The sequence below is a fragment of the Plasmodium falciparum genome, assembly GCF_000002765.6.
Source record: "Plasmodium falciparum 3D7 genome assembly, chromosome: 8".
Classification (NCBI taxonomy): Eukaryota; Apicomplexa; class Aconoidasida; order Haemosporida; family Plasmodiidae; genus Plasmodium; species Plasmodium falciparum.
This window is the reverse complement of record NC_004329.3, coordinates 1,140,619-1,156,927: the sequence shown is the minus strand read 5'-3', so window position 1 is coordinate 1,156,927 and position 16,309 is coordinate 1,140,619. Positions and strand designations below refer to the sequence as shown.

General features: G+C 18.6%; 4 protein-coding genes across 4 annotated transcripts; 2 read left to right on the top strand and 2 right to left on the bottom strand.

Annotated features, from left to right (window-relative positions):
* Nucleotides 1-645: 645 nt before the first annotated feature.
* Nucleotides 646-4,626, bottom strand: PF3D7_0826500 (ubiquitin conjugation factor E4 B, putative; the record flags this gene model as incomplete). Its single annotated transcript, XM_002808834.1, has 1 exon — nt 646-4,626. The coding sequence occupies one exon, from the start codon at nt 4,624-4,626 to the stop codon at nt 646-648; it is 3,981 nt and encodes a 1,326-aa protein (XP_002808880.1).
* Nucleotides 4,627-7,097: 2,471 nt separating this feature from the next.
* On the top strand, nt 7,098-8,918 carry PF3D7_0826400 (dehydrodolichyl diphosphate synthetase, putative; the record flags this gene model as incomplete). The annotated part of the gene is made up of 8 exons (XM_001349225.2): nt 7,098-7,111; nt 7,204-7,259; nt 7,379-7,470; nt 7,633-7,775; nt 7,877-7,993; nt 8,102-8,386; nt 8,525-8,627; nt 8,775-8,918. The coding sequence occupies 8 exons, from the start codon at nt 7,098-7,100 to the stop codon at nt 8,916-8,918; spliced, it is 954 nt and encodes a 317-aa protein (XP_001349261.2).
* Nucleotides 8,919-9,423: 505 nt separating this feature from the next.
* On the bottom strand, nt 9,424-10,761 carry PF3D7_0826300 (SPRY domain, putative; the record flags this gene model as incomplete). Its single annotated transcript, XM_001349226.1, has 1 exon — nt 9,424-10,761. One exon carries the CDS (start codon nt 10,759-10,761, stop codon nt 9,424-9,426), a length of 1,338 nt encoding a protein of 445 aa, XP_001349262.1.
* A 1,859-nt stretch (nt 10,762-12,620) lies between these two features.
* Nucleotides 12,621-14,429, top strand: PF3D7_0826200 (alpha/beta hydrolase, putative; the record flags this gene model as incomplete). The annotated part of the gene is made up of 1 exon (XM_001349227.1): nt 12,621-14,429. One exon carries the CDS (start codon nt 12,621-12,623, stop codon nt 14,427-14,429), a length of 1,809 nt encoding a protein of 602 aa, XP_001349263.1.
* Nucleotides 14,430-16,309: the final 1,880 nt, after the last annotated feature.

The window sequence follows — 16,309 nt, the reverse complement described above, 5'->3', positions numbered from 1 at the left end:
AATATATTATTACCTATGTATAAATTATATAAACATATTATTAAATTATTTTTATGAATCAAAACAAAATATGTATTTTATTTGAATTATAATAGCATAACTGATTTGTCAAGAAAATATATTACATTTAGTTATACTATATATATATATATATGTATATGTATATGTATATATGAACACATAATATGAATATATTACGTTTTTATATAATATGGCTCTATACAAATAAATCTTATAAAAATTTTAAATTAAAGATAATTAAGATTCACTTGTTATATTTATAAAAAACGCAATCAAAATATAAAATTCGTTACCCAAAAGGGTGATCAAAATATATACACAATATATATATATATATATTATATGTCTATTTTGAGAAATTATATAAGAGTATATTTATATTAAATGTTAATATATACTGTTGATGGATTATTATAAAAAAGAAAAAAAAGAAAAAAAAAAAAAAATTTCCTTTTTATAAGGACACATATGTGTATATACACATTAAAAAAAAAAAAAAAAAATTATAATAAAAATAAAAAAAATACATACATATATACATATATACATATATATATATATATATATATATATATATATATATATATATATATGTGTGTATTTTTTTTTTTTATTCCTTTATTTTTACATATTTGAAGTTTCATTTTTTTGCACTTCTCCATTTTGTTCTTGATGAAAATTTGGGAATTCTTCATTTTCTACATCAAAGTCTATATTATCGATTTTTTTTTTTTTTTTTTTTTTTTCTTGTCTTAATTTATTTATGTAATTTTGAATTTCTTCCTTTAGCTGTGGCATGGGTACTAGTTGTTCTTTTGAAAGTGGGGCTCTATTAAATGGATCATTAGGTTCACTCATTAAATGCCTTTCAATATTCTTTCTGTCAATAATAATACCAGATGTAGGTAAAAGAACTGGATCTAACATAATATCTTGTAGAATTGGATCTAAGAAATTATCAGGTATATCATCAACATCATTAAATAACTCTACTTCATCTTTCATATCTACAATTTCTTGACAAAAGTTTTTAAATTTATTTAATTCTTCTTTGTGTAACAATCCTTCTCTTTTACATATATAATAAGCTTTATTAAAAATTTCAGCTTTATAATATCTTCCTTCATTTGCTATTTCTCTAATTAACAACTCTTCGTGTTCTTTATCAGAATTCAATAAGAATAGATAAGATTCTACTATACTGGTGAGCCATAATTGTGGTCTAAAATTATATTGTTCCATATTTTTTACTTTGATATTTAAACATTTGGGACCAACTAAATAATCAAAATAACAGTTTAAGCATGTAACGATTTGTGATAGTATGGTATTGGATGTAAGTATATTATTTGGATAATTTTTACATAATAAATTTAAAAATATACATGACTTATAGCAATATGTTATAATCATTTTTGTTTTGGCTGCTAGGTTTCTCATACTTTCATTTGATAAATCATAATCCATTCCACCTTCTTCTCCATCATCACTATTATTATCACTATTAAATGAGGAATCATTAAAATTGTTACTATTGTTATTATTATTATTGTTATTATTATTATTGTTATTATTGTTATTATTATTATTATTATTTAAAGATGAATAATTTAAATTTGCTACAGAATTGCTACTTCCATTTGATGTTCTATTATTTCTTGTAGTCGCATTTAAATAAGAATTTGAATTTGCTTCTTGTTCATTTTCTTGTTGGGAATCCTTTTTCTTCTTATTATTTTCTTCTCTTCTTTTTATTTCAGATAAATAAGACACAACCTCTTCAACTAGAAAACTTACATCATTTAATAATAAATGTATCAAGTGAACAAATAAATTATTATTATTTATTACTAATTGTGTAAATTGATTTACATATGTTTTATTTAAAAAGAAACTATTAAAGTTCTCTACTATACGTACACGTGTTTGCATTCTTTCCGTGTATTCTCCTTTTTGTGAAGCTATAAATACATTTGTTAATGATTTTATTATATATTTTTTAGTCAATTCAGATTCTTCAATTACTTTTTTTAAATTATCTAATTTATATAAAAATGAAAATGTTTTAGGAGCTGATTCACATCTTAAATGAATACTTTTAATATGATTTTCACTTAACATTGTAAATATAGAAAAGGCTAAAAACAAATCTATATCTAAATAATTCATTAATGTTTCATTATTCGGACTTTTAAATAAATCCAATTCGTATAATAAATATAAAATTTCAAATATATCACTTAAAAAAAAAGTAGGTATTATAGAAAAGTGTGGAGATGCATATAAACGATCATCTGATCCATCCAAAGGACTTATCACCATTGGGGTATTCTCTTCGTTATTATTTATACCTAATGATACCCTATTATTACTTTCATTACTTATGTTGATTCCTTCTCTTTCGTCTCTATTAAGGTCTTCATCTAGGGAACCATTTCTTCCTGATTCATTCATTTGGTTATTTTCGACAACCCCATCATTATTTTCAATTCTTTTATTTTCTCCAATAGGTTCATTCCTTTCCACTTTTTCATTTTCCCTCATGTGGGAAACTATATTAGTCCCCTCGGTTGTACCTTCTTTAGTATTATTATAATATTTCTCGTTAGGAGGAGGACAACACTTTAAAACCAAATGTACTAAACTATTATTATGTTCATTTAAACAAGTTTTCATAGAATTATTAATATTTCCATTAATATCATATACATATGCTACATGAAGAAAATAATTCATACATAAATGTAAAAATTTAAACAATAATTGATTAAAGCGTGTGTTATACAGGAAAATTTTCCACGCATGTATATTCATATAATAAAAATCTTTATCTTTGGCATTCCCCGCTTCTTGAACTATTTTAATAAATTCATCTACGGCAGGTTTAAAAAATACACTCAATGATTTAAAGGTCATCCAAAATATACATGTGATAAATTTAGGCTCTTTTTGGAAACATTCGGAACGTTCAACATTTTTCTTAATTTTTTCGACATTTGATTTATCTTCAAACGACGATTGGTTTGTAATATTTTTTAATAAAAATTTAGAGAACGGGTCATTTCTTAGAAAGAAAAAAAAATCCAAATCGTTAATTTTATTTACAGTTATGGGTTCACATAAACATAATAAAACCCAAAACATATTAAGACAAAACCCATAAGAATTTTCTCCTAACAATTTTAAAAATAATCCATAAGAAGTATCTAATGATTGTGGATATGTAGAATAATGATACATTATTTTTGTTTTCTTCTCATTAGAGATAAGAATACAATTTATCCATAGCAATATTATCTTTTTACTATCACTACTACTTTTTAATAAGTTCTTTATAATTTCTACACAATTTTCTAAAATCCAATCAGTATCCTTTCTTAATAAAGTATAAGTATTTTTTAATCCATTTAGTGTCATTTTATTTAAACTATTTGTATTACTGTTAAAGAAATATTTATACATAGCAATCTCCTCTTTTTTTAGTATATTGGGCATATTAATAATTGTAGGTGAAATTAGACGACCTAGTAAGCTATTCAATTGGAAGTTGTATCCACAAGTACTAATTTCTTTATCTCTACTAAATCGCGAATAACTATTTTGTATAATGGTGCTATGGAAATGTGCGTATGGCACGCTTCTACGGATGATGCTATTACTACTAAGATTATTATTACTAAGATTATTACTACTAAGGTTATTATTACTAAGGTTATTATTTGCATTATTATTATTAGAGTTGGTGGTTGTGGGTCCCTCTTGTGGAACATCATTATTACCATTGCTGTTATTACTACGATTTGTTGTTATATTATTTGTAGACGAATCGGTCGTATTTACAGGCATACTCTTACATGTTGATAATAAATTTTTATCACTTTCCTTTTTTATATCACAATTCATATTATCCTTCATACGATCATTCACATTTATATATAAAAACATAGACTTATTATGTGTTATCAAATCAGCTATAGGTTTGAAACCTGTCAAGAAACTGAACAAAACAGCGACATCATTTTTTGGATACACTAAATTTCTATTATTCAAATTACTTAATATCAAATCTATTATTGGATTAAAGAATTTATTTAACTGTTTACTATTTTCATCATCTTCATTTTTATCGTTTTCTTCTATAAAAGACAATAATTTTTTTAAAAATCGAGATGTACAAGATTTTTTTAAAAATTCATAAAATACTTCCATTCTTTCTTTTTTACTTATTTTCATATTTGGATATATATCCAAATTTTCTAAATATATAATTACACTATTAACAATTTGATCAGATATCTCATTAATTATTATATCACTTTCTTTATTATTCATATTTATACCTTTATATAAACTTTTATCAACTAACCGAGAAGCACATGAACATAAATAACTTAAGCAATTTTTCTTCTGTCTATGTAAATCACTTATCTTGTGAAGTAAAATAAAATATAAATTATCAAGCAAAAAATATAACTCCTCATTGTTTTCTTTTAATTCTTTCACATAAGATTCTAAATATAATTTGTTATTATTACATTCCTCTTTTTTCAAGCATATCTGAAAAGTGTTTTGAATAATAGCATCTTCTTTAATTTTATCCACCATTATTATATCTTTTTTTTTTGTTTTTATAAAATAAATTATGTATTTTATATTATTTTAAATATGTTAAATGGGATTATATATAAGTATACTATTACAGGTAACTTTCAGAGCTATTTAATAAATTATCATAAATATATACACAATTAGGTATATATATAATATATATATATATATATATATATATATTTTTTTTTTTTTTTCTTTTAAATAAAAAAATATGGCAACAAAAATATGCATACATGAATAATATCAAATATATATATATATATATATATATAATATATATTATTAAATTATTCATATATATAATATATTTCCATCATTTTCTCTTATTTTTTTTATTTTTTTTTATTTTTAATTTATTTCATATATATATATATATATATATATATATATATATATATTACTATTTCTTTTTATTCAATAACAAATCAATTTGTTCAAAAAGAAGAAAATTATAAAATAAAAATAAATGATAAAATTTAAAAAAATATATACATAAAAATAATATATATTTAAATATAAATATGTATATATATATATATGTTATATATATTATATATATTTTTTTTTTCTTCCGGCATATTTTTATATGTTTTCATAAAAAATATATTTCTTTTATATATTAAATATATATATATATATATATAAATAATATATATATAATTAAATATTTTAGTACATAAAAATAACGATATAATATATATTATACATGTATGTATTATTTATATATATAATATTCTTAAAAAATTATGTACTATTTTGATATATTTTTAAAAAAAAGAAAAATGAAAATATCAGTGATTTTTAATAAAGAATGCTCTCTACATATACTTAAGAAAAAATAAATATTTTTTATATTTTATTATTTTTTATATGAAGTATGCATAATATATATATAATACAGTGTGTTTATTGTTTTATATTCATTCTAGTAAATGTATGAAAAAAAAAAAAAAAAAAAAAAAGTAAATAATTATATTACAGGATTACAACAAATAGAGGAAAGTCTTTATATATATATATATATATATAATATATTTATTTTTATTTTATTTTTTTTATATATGCTCAAATGTGATGTATCATATACAAATATTTTCTTACGTATTAATAAAAAACAATATATGTATACATAAATATTATTGTACATATATAATATTAATATATTTTTTTTTATACTTATTTATCTAATGCAATTAAAAATTTTATATAGTACCTTTTGTCCTTGTCCTCCAAATAAAAAATATGCAAATATAAATAAAGGTCTGAATAAAAACATTATATATATATATATATATATTATATATATGTATATATAATAATATCATATAAATTGTTATAATTTTTATGTCTTTAATGATAAAAGTATTAAAAAAAATAAAATACGTATAAACAGAAAAAGATCAAAACAGGTATCTTTTTAAAGATCTTATGATTGTATTATAACTTTTTTTTTTTTTTTTCTTCTTATGATTATATTCTTTATTAAACACCTGACTTTATATATTAAACCTAATTATACTTTTCGTATATTCCTTATATATAATCATTTATAAAATGTAAGTATAATATATATATATATATATATATATATATATATATATATATATTGATACTTTACATAAATGTGCAAATTATATTACGATAAATTGAATATTCCAATTATATTTAAGACCATTTTTAGAGAATTTTCAAATAAATTTATTTTTACCATTATAAATTATATAATGTTTATCATTTTTATCATATGGTGAATTTTTCATATACTTAAAATAATACCCACAAAAAAAAAAGGAAAAAAAAAATAATGTATAATAATTAAATAAAAAATTAATATTCCACTTAATATTTATATATTCCTAAAAAATGATACCTTTTTATATTCATTTGGTTTCTATTTTTTTTTTTTTTTTTTTTTTGTGATATGAGAATAAAAAATAAATCTTATGAAAATGATAATGTGTGTATATATTTAAATATAATAAAAAGATAGGTATATAATATATATATATATAATATATTATAATAAATTACCGTATGTATATAAATTTAACCGGTTTATGGGTGCACATTCTTCTTAAATAAAAATAACTAATGACATATTAACATTTTGAATAAGATAAAAAAAAAAAAAAGAAATTTAAATATTCTAACTATTTGTTAATAAAAAAGTTATATACGTATATAATTTATTTTGGTTCTTAATTTATACGTTATATATGTATGAATTATATTGTATGTAACTTGGGGAGAGTATTTTAAATTATACTTTTTTTTTTTTTTTTTTTTTTTTTTTTTTATAGTTTAATATGAATTCAGAATATATATATTATATATATATATATATATATATATTACGTATTATATATTATTTATTTCTTATAATTCAAACATTATACTTAAGACTTTATAACTTTTTTTGGTTTCACTTTTGAGTATAAGAAATATATGACATTAACTTTATTAGAATGGCCCTGAATATGTATTCAAGAAAAAGAAATATATATATATATATAAAATAAAGTATGATTATATTAACTATTATTTATTCGTTTTCCTTTTTTTTTTTTTTAGAATAGAAAGATTTGTAACATATGTATTAAGGGATAGAATAAATATTAAGCATATATGTAAAAAAAGAAAGAAAAAAGAAATGGATGTTTATGTGTATATAATGTGTATATGTATTGTATATATATATATATATATATATATGAAACAATTTATGCTTGTCATATTTCTTTTATAGCCATAATTATGGATGGGAATAGAAGATTTGCCAAAGAAAAAGGATTACACACTGCTATAGGACATTTTATGGGATCTAAAACATTAATACAGGTATTTTTTTTTAAATATTTTCACATAAAAAAAAAAAATATTTATATTAATATAATAACACCTTTTATATAATATATAAGAAAATGTAAAATGAATTAGGAAGTGTTTAATTTAATTTAATTTAATTTAATTTAATATTTTTTTTTTTTTTTTTTTTTTTAGATAATAGAAATATGTATTAAGTTAAATATAAAAATTTTATCCGTCTTTTCATTTTCTCTACTTAATTATAATAGAAGTCCTGAAGAAATTCATTTTTTATTTTATTTAAATTTACTTGTACTTATTAATGAGGATTTCTTTTTGTAAGTTAAAAAAAAAAAAAAAAAAGATTATCTTCATATAATATATTAATATGTATTATATATTATATATTCATTTATATTTTTATTCCCTTTTATTATAGTAAATTTATAAAAGACAATAAAATTAAGATCAAAATTATTGGAAACTTATCTTATGTTAATGATTCTTACAGGAAAATTATTTATGACATAGAAGAAAAAACTAAAAATTTTAACAAGTACCCTTTGGAAAGATGAATATGTATTATAAATATATATATATATATATATATATATATATATATTTAATTGTATTTATAATTATATAATATTTTATTTCTTTATAGTATAAGGTTAAATATATTCTTTTCATATACAAGTAGAAATGAAATGAGTCTTTGTTCATTTAATCCAAATTTATATAGGGACACCTACAAAAATTTATTACAAGAAAAAAATATTTACTCTGGTACGAATATATTGACTGATCCGATTAAAGAAGGATATTTTGATATTCCCACACAAGAAGAAGAACTAAAATATCCTGATCATGAAAATGAAAATGAATTAAAATTTGATGGAAAATGTCTTTGCAGGGAAAAAGTAAAATACAATGAAGAGCAATTAGAAATGTAAGTATATATATATGTATATATTTGGAGAATCATTTATTATTTAATATTTAATTTTTTTTTTTTTAATTTATTTTTTTTTAATTTCTATTTATTCTTTTACATCTTTTATTTCATTTCATTTTTCTTTTTTTGCAGCGTTAATTATCATAATAAATTGCTTACAAGTGATTTGCCTCCCCCTAATATTTTAATAAGAACATCAGGTGAACAAAGACTATCCGATTTTATGTTATATCAGGTAAATATATATATATAAATATATATATGCCGTTATGATATATAAAAATATATATTTCAAACAAATAATATATCTATATAAACGTTTATAAATTTTTATTCATATATATATATATATATATATATATACATATATTCCCCTTTTCAGATATCAGAGTTTACCGAAATTTATTTTATTAATGAATATTGGCCAGTATTTAATTTTTTACAATTTATTTATATAATATTACATTATACCCTTTTTCAAACAACCAAGTGGATATTTTCATACTCGAATCCTTGTCCACACTAAAATTATATATATAAATAAATATAAAGACATATATATATATATATATATATATATATATATATATTTATATATATTTATTTATTTGTTTATATTTTTTTTTTTTTTTTTTTTTTTTTTTTGTGTTATTGTTTTATTTGTTTTTTTTTTGTGTATTTGTAAATTAATTTGTTATTTTTATTCTCTTATTTCTTTAAATGAAAATATAAAAACGTGTAAATATTTTGAAATCATCAGTTTTGATATTTCTAAATGAAAATCATGCATTTTTATGTTAAAATAAAAGTTCACCTGTACACACATATATATATGTACATATTTTGAAAGATACAGAAACGTAAAAATAACAAAAAATGAAAAATAAAAAAAAAATAAAAAAAATGTATATAATGTAATGAAATGAGATAAATGATTTATAATTATTAATTATTTAGTAATCCAAAAGTATCTCATATAAACAAATATATATATATATATATATATACATATATATGTTTATATTTTCTTTTTATAATACGGTGGGAGGCTCCATATATACACATGGGACATAGTCCTGCAAATGATTATATGTAAAATTAGGGCCCAAGTTAATTTTAGCTGATGCTCCCATATATAAACTTACAGAAGGATGATAAAATCCTTCATAAATATCCATAAAGGATGTCTTTTTTATTTGTCCATTTAAAGAAAAGAATATAGTTGAACCTTCATTTTTTTTTAAGAGAGGTGGATTTTTGGGATCACATAATATTCCATTTTGTAAATGTTCATATAGCTTTTTATCTAATCTTGGATCGAAATTATATGAATTTTTATTTTTTAAATTTAAATAACATCCAATAATATCACCAACATTAAAAGGTTCCATACAATCATAACTAATAGAATTGTTAAATATTTTACCATTTTTACTATTAACACAATAACTATATTTATCTGTACCTATAGGATAATCATATCTCATATATCTACAAGCAAAACCAACTCTTATATATGGATTGACTTTTATAATTTTATCTTTATATCCTAAAAAATTGAAATTTTGTACAGGCTCTTCAATTTTTATTTCATAATACCATTTTCCAATATCTGCACCGTTATTTACAAAAACACTTGACCATCCTTTATCACCATAACAAGTTAACTTATCATTACTTAGACTTACAGAACTATCTTTATATTTCATTGAAAAGGTTACATTACATTTACTCCTATATTTGTTATAATCAAAGAAATGTTTTATATTATCCTTTTTTTCTACTTCTACATGTAAATGCGTGTTTGTCTTTTCTTTACTATATTTATTTTTTTCTTCCCCTTTTTTTGATTTGCCATCGTATGTTATTCTATCATTATTTATTTTATTATAATTAATTTTTTCCTTAATTTTTATATCATCATTTTTTATATCCTTCATTTTTTCATTATTAGATTCATTCCTTTCAAAAGTCGTAACATTTTTATTGTATGATCCCTCATCCTCCAAAGAAGCTATAGAAATTTGGTGATCTTGTCCCTGCTCCTCACATAATTTATCATTTCCTTTTTCAATCACATATTCATTATTTATATAATTTAAAGCATTTTGTTCTTTATCTTTTAAACTTAATGTACTTTGTTTTTCTAATATTTTATCAGAATATTCTTCTCTACTATTATCAATTTTCCTCTTCTTTTCACTATTACTAAATAAGTTCAATAATCTAATAGTTTTCTGTATACCAGAACAGGACTTTTCTTTATTATTTTCTAACAATTCTTTATTGTTTGATTTCTTTTCCTCTTTTTCATTTTCTTCCTTATTACTAATGTCTTCTTTGGAAAAAAAATTTATCGTTGAGGCCATTTTTTTTTTTTTTTTTTTTTTAATATGTATTATTAAATTGTTCTTTTTTCATTATTTCAAAAGTTCTATATAAAGTTGAAAAAAAAAAAAAGGGGAACATATAAATATATAAATATATATATATATATATATATATATATATATATATATATATATCCTATATATATATTTTTTTTTTTTTTTTTATGTGAACAGGTGTAAAATCAATGGAAAATAAAAAGGAAGAGAGATGAACAAGATAACTCAAAAAAAAAAAAAAAATATATATATATATATATATATATATATATTTATTTATTTAAAGTATAATAGGAACTAAAATTTTATTAGGTAGGAAAATAAAAACTTTTACACAAAAAGATTTACATAAAGATTATTACATTTGATCATAATAATTAAAAAAAAATTATATAAATAAAGAAGAACATATTATATATATATATATATTAAAAAAATAAAATGATAAGGGGAAAATGTTATAAACACCCTTAATGCTCAAATAATTCATATTTGTCATAATAAATATTATATTTCATATTTTATATATTTATTTATTTTAACTTTTTTAATTTTAATTTTTTTTTTTTTTTTTTTTTTTGTATATTCTTATTGTTTGTTATTTTGTTTATATATTTATATAACACATATTATTATACATATATTCATATATTAATATAAATATATATATATATATATATATATATATATATATATATCAATGAAATGGTACATTTATATTTATTAGGAAGTGTATATGTAAACACAATTATTTCTACTGTCATTTAAATTTATATTCAACATAATTGAAACTACAATCCTATTTTATTTTAATTTGTTCCCCTTTTCTTTATGTTTTTTTTTGTTTTTTTGGTTTTTTTGTTTTTTTTTGTATTGGTTGTATTTTTATTTTCAGTAATAGGTATAATGATTGAATAATTTTTATATGGTCTTTCAAAATATTTTTATGTTATTTAAACAGTATATGAGATTCTTTAATTATTGTATATATTTTTTTCTTTTTTATATGTTTAATAGTCGTATGAATTCTTATTATATATTTCTAATACTCCTTTTATTTTATTTGATTAAATTAAAGAACTCAACACAGGAAAATAGGGAAATATATATGTGTACTAAAAATGAAAAAGTCCGACTTTAATTAATATATATATATTTATATATATATATAATTTTTTTTTGTTTTTTAAAACATTTTGATTATTAAATGATTACATAAAAATAAAATAATTCTAATAATATTTGAGTGGTCATATAAAATAAATAATTATATATATATATAAGAAGATAGTATATTATATAAATATATACATATACATATACTTTTGTTTTGTTTTGTTTTATTTTATTTTTTTTATTTTTTTTCCAACCTTTTATGTATTATACCTTATTCACTTAAATTTCCTTGTTTATTTACCAACACATATTTGTCTTTTAATTTTTTAAAGGTAATAAATATTTATTTTATATAATAAACATTTGGGAATACATAAAAATAAATATAAAAATACATTATATTAATTAATAATATGTATATTCATATGTTCTAAAATTATGTGGGCCTTGAATACTGGTAATGTTGGTACTATATAATGATTTGAAAAAAAAAAAAAAAATTCATACTAAAATTCAAAATTAACATAACAAAGATAAAATGATGCACACAAAAGGGTGTAATATATAAATGAACAAATAAATAAAAAAATATATATATCTATATATATATACATATATTTAATTTTGTATATTTTTTTCATATTTTATTTTATTTTTTTATGTTATGATTATTTTCACTTTTTTTTTTTTTTTGCTTTATAAAAAAAAAAACAAAAAATTTAAACATGAGTAATTCCAGTGATCATAAGAAGGAGGAAGGGTTTTATAATCATAGATATCCTTCTTGTAAGGAAAAAGAACAAAATATGAAAGATTTAACAAATCATGTTATTCATCAAAATAATAATCATTCTACAAACATAAAAAAAAATAAACAAAATACAAATGATAATTTAAAAGGCAATTCCATTATGTACCATAATAATAGTTACTTAAATATGCATACAAAAAAAAAAAAGGAAAAAACAAAAAACAACAAAGTGGAGAATAATAATTTCTACAGTTCCATTATGAATGATACAAATCGTATAGTATGCTCAAACAACATAAAAACAAATGAAGAAATAAAAAATATAAACATAAGTAAAAATACAAATATAAGTAAAAATACAAATATAAGTAAAAATACAAATATAAGTAAAAATACAAATATAAGTAAAAATACAAATACAAATAAAAAATATATAGCTCTGGTGAAAAGCATTATACATTCAAGCGATGATGCAGATATATTAAGGAAAATCAACGAGAATAAAAATAATAACAATCATAATGATGGTCATATAGTACAAGATAATAATTTTAATAATATTAATATTATTAATGAACATATGAAAAAAAATAATAAAGGTTATAACGAAAGTGATGATAAAACAAAATATCTTTCAAATTACAAATTAATAAAAAATAAATATAAAAAAAAAAAGGAAAATATTTATAAATCTTCACACAAATATTTTGATGAAAAATATAAAAATCATACATTTAGAAATAAAGGAAATATAAATGTTGACAAATCTTTGGATGAACAAAGATATTCAGATGCAGAGAATTTTATTATATATAAAGTACCAAAATATTTAAAGAAAAAAAATATCAAATGTCCATTTGTATATAGAAAGGTATTCTTTGGAAAGTATGGAATAATAAATTATGATATAAAAGGTAATATTACAGATACATTAGTAATAACATTTCATGGATTGAATGGATCTAATTTAACCTTTTTAGAAATGCAAAATATTTTGATAAAATATAAATTTCAAGTTCTTAATTTTGATTTGTATGGACATGGCTTATCTGCATGTCCCAAATATAATCATAAAAAAAAAACTTATGGAATTGATTTTTTTTTATATCAAATAGAAGAATTATTAAATCATTTAAAATTACAAGATAAAGATTTTTATTTAATTGGTTTTTCAATGGGATGTGTTATAGCTATATGTTTTGCAAAAAAATATATAAAACAAGTAAAGAAAATTATTTTAATATCTCCAGTAGGTGTTTTAGAAAAAAAACCTTTTCCTCTAAAAATATTAAAATTATTTCCTTGCCTAATTAATTTATCTTCTTTTTTTATGTTACCTTGCTTTTTTTCAAAAAGGAAATTCAAAAAAAAAGGAGATGCTCAAAATGATGCAGAAAATTTTATGTATAATAGATTTATGTGGCAAGCATTTGTTAAAAAAAATATTTCTCATTCTATACTAGGATGTATAAATAATTTAAAAATGTGGAGTGCTCATGAAATTTTCAAAGATGTGGGTCTTCATGAAATTCAAGTTTTATTTCTATGTGGAGAAAATGATCATTTCTGTAAACCACAAGTATTTAAAAATGCATCTACATATTTTATTAATTGTCATTTAATTATTTTTAAAAATGCTTCCCACTTAGTTTTATTGGAAAAAAGTCATGAAATTAATTTGTGTACCTTAACATTTTTTCACATGCCAAATAATGTAGAATTAAAGGATTTCCAGCATTTATTTCCTGTCGACAGTACAGGAAATTATGTTTTCATATCATAAATAGATAGATAAATAAATAAATATACATACATACATATATATATATATATATATATATATATATAATTTTCACCCTTATACATGTGTATTATAAGTTTGTATATAAATATATATTATATTTCCTATATATTTTTCAACTATCAATATAGTGCATTTTTTTTGGAAAACCTTTTTTTTTTTTTTTTTTTTTTTTTTTTTTTTTTCAGTTATTTTTTTTTTGTATACAATAAAATTCGCACTTGATCATTTATTGTGACACATCACATATATTTTTGCCCACATTAATTTTAAACTTTCCAAAAAAACTAATAAAAAAGGCACAAAATTTTGGTTAAGCAAATTATTTTATCATACATATTATATATATATATATATAAATATATTCAAACGTATAATGTGTCATTCAACAAAATAGCTGACGAAACCAATATATGTACGTTTCTTTTTTTATTTTTCGAAAAATAAAAGAATCATTAAAAATTATACGTACAAAATGAATAATATTTTTTATAAGAAAATAGCTATATGTCAATTATACTTAATACATAAATTAAATATTTACTATTCCTTTTTATGTGCATTTAGATATAACCTATTAAAAGAATAAAAAAAAAAAAAAAAAAGAAAAGAAAAGAAAAGAAAAGAAATTGAGACCGATATATACAAAATATTATTATTTTTTTTATTTTTTTTTTTTTTTTTCATCACAATATTTATATATTAAAAGTATACATATATTTGAGTATTTTCCAATATATATGATAAAAAAAAAAAAAATAATAAACTAGACATTTACATATTTTTGTATTCATAAGGATATTTAGATCTTTCTTTTTTAAAGCAATATTTATGAATTTGAAAAAAAAAAATTGGAATAAGGTTATTTTATTATTTTTTTTTTTTTTCTTTTCATTTATTTTTTTCTTATTTTATGTTAGAACAAAATTTAAGTTCTATATAGATACATATTTTTTATTTTTTACTTAAATTAGTTAATACAAAAAAAAAAAAAAAAAAAAAAAAAAAAAAGATAATTTTTTAAAAATTATATTATATATTTTATATATGACTATAATATATATTATATTCTTGTATATCTTGTGATGAAAGAATTATAATATATATATCTTTTGTTTTAATATATTTTTTTCCCCTCGTTCATATTTTAAAATGGACATATATTTTATATAAAAAATTTCTTGAGCATATAAAATAAATAAAATATATAATAATAAATAAAAATATATGTACATATATATATATATATATATATATATATATATATATCTTATAAAATGAATGTACTTTTTTATTTTTTTTTTATTTCCAAAATATATTTTATTACAAAAATCGCTGCACTTTTTTTTTCTTTCTTTATCATTAATTAATATCATGTTTTAAATTTATTCTCTAAATATATTAATATATATATATATCTACATGTATGATACCCTTTAGTTAAAAAAAAAAAAAAAAAAAAAAAAAAAAAAAATTAAAAAATTATATATAAAAAAATAATTACACAGTTACCAAACAGGAAGATGTTCTTTTTTTTTTTCTTTTTTTTTTTTTTTTAAATGAAATATTTTTTTATATAAATATATTTTTTCTTTTCCTTTTTAATTCTGTTCTATTAATTATATTAAAATAAATGGAACATAAAATAGGAACTTTAATATTTTTAAGAATATTTAATTCTTATGGTATTTTTTTTTTTTTTAATAATTTCATAATATTATATATATGCACGTACAAAAATAATAAAGGTAAATTATTATAAATATCACATATTTTTTTTATAGTATATGATTATATGTACGTGATATTTTTATGTAAGTATAAATATTATATATTTATATATTTATATATATTTATATATA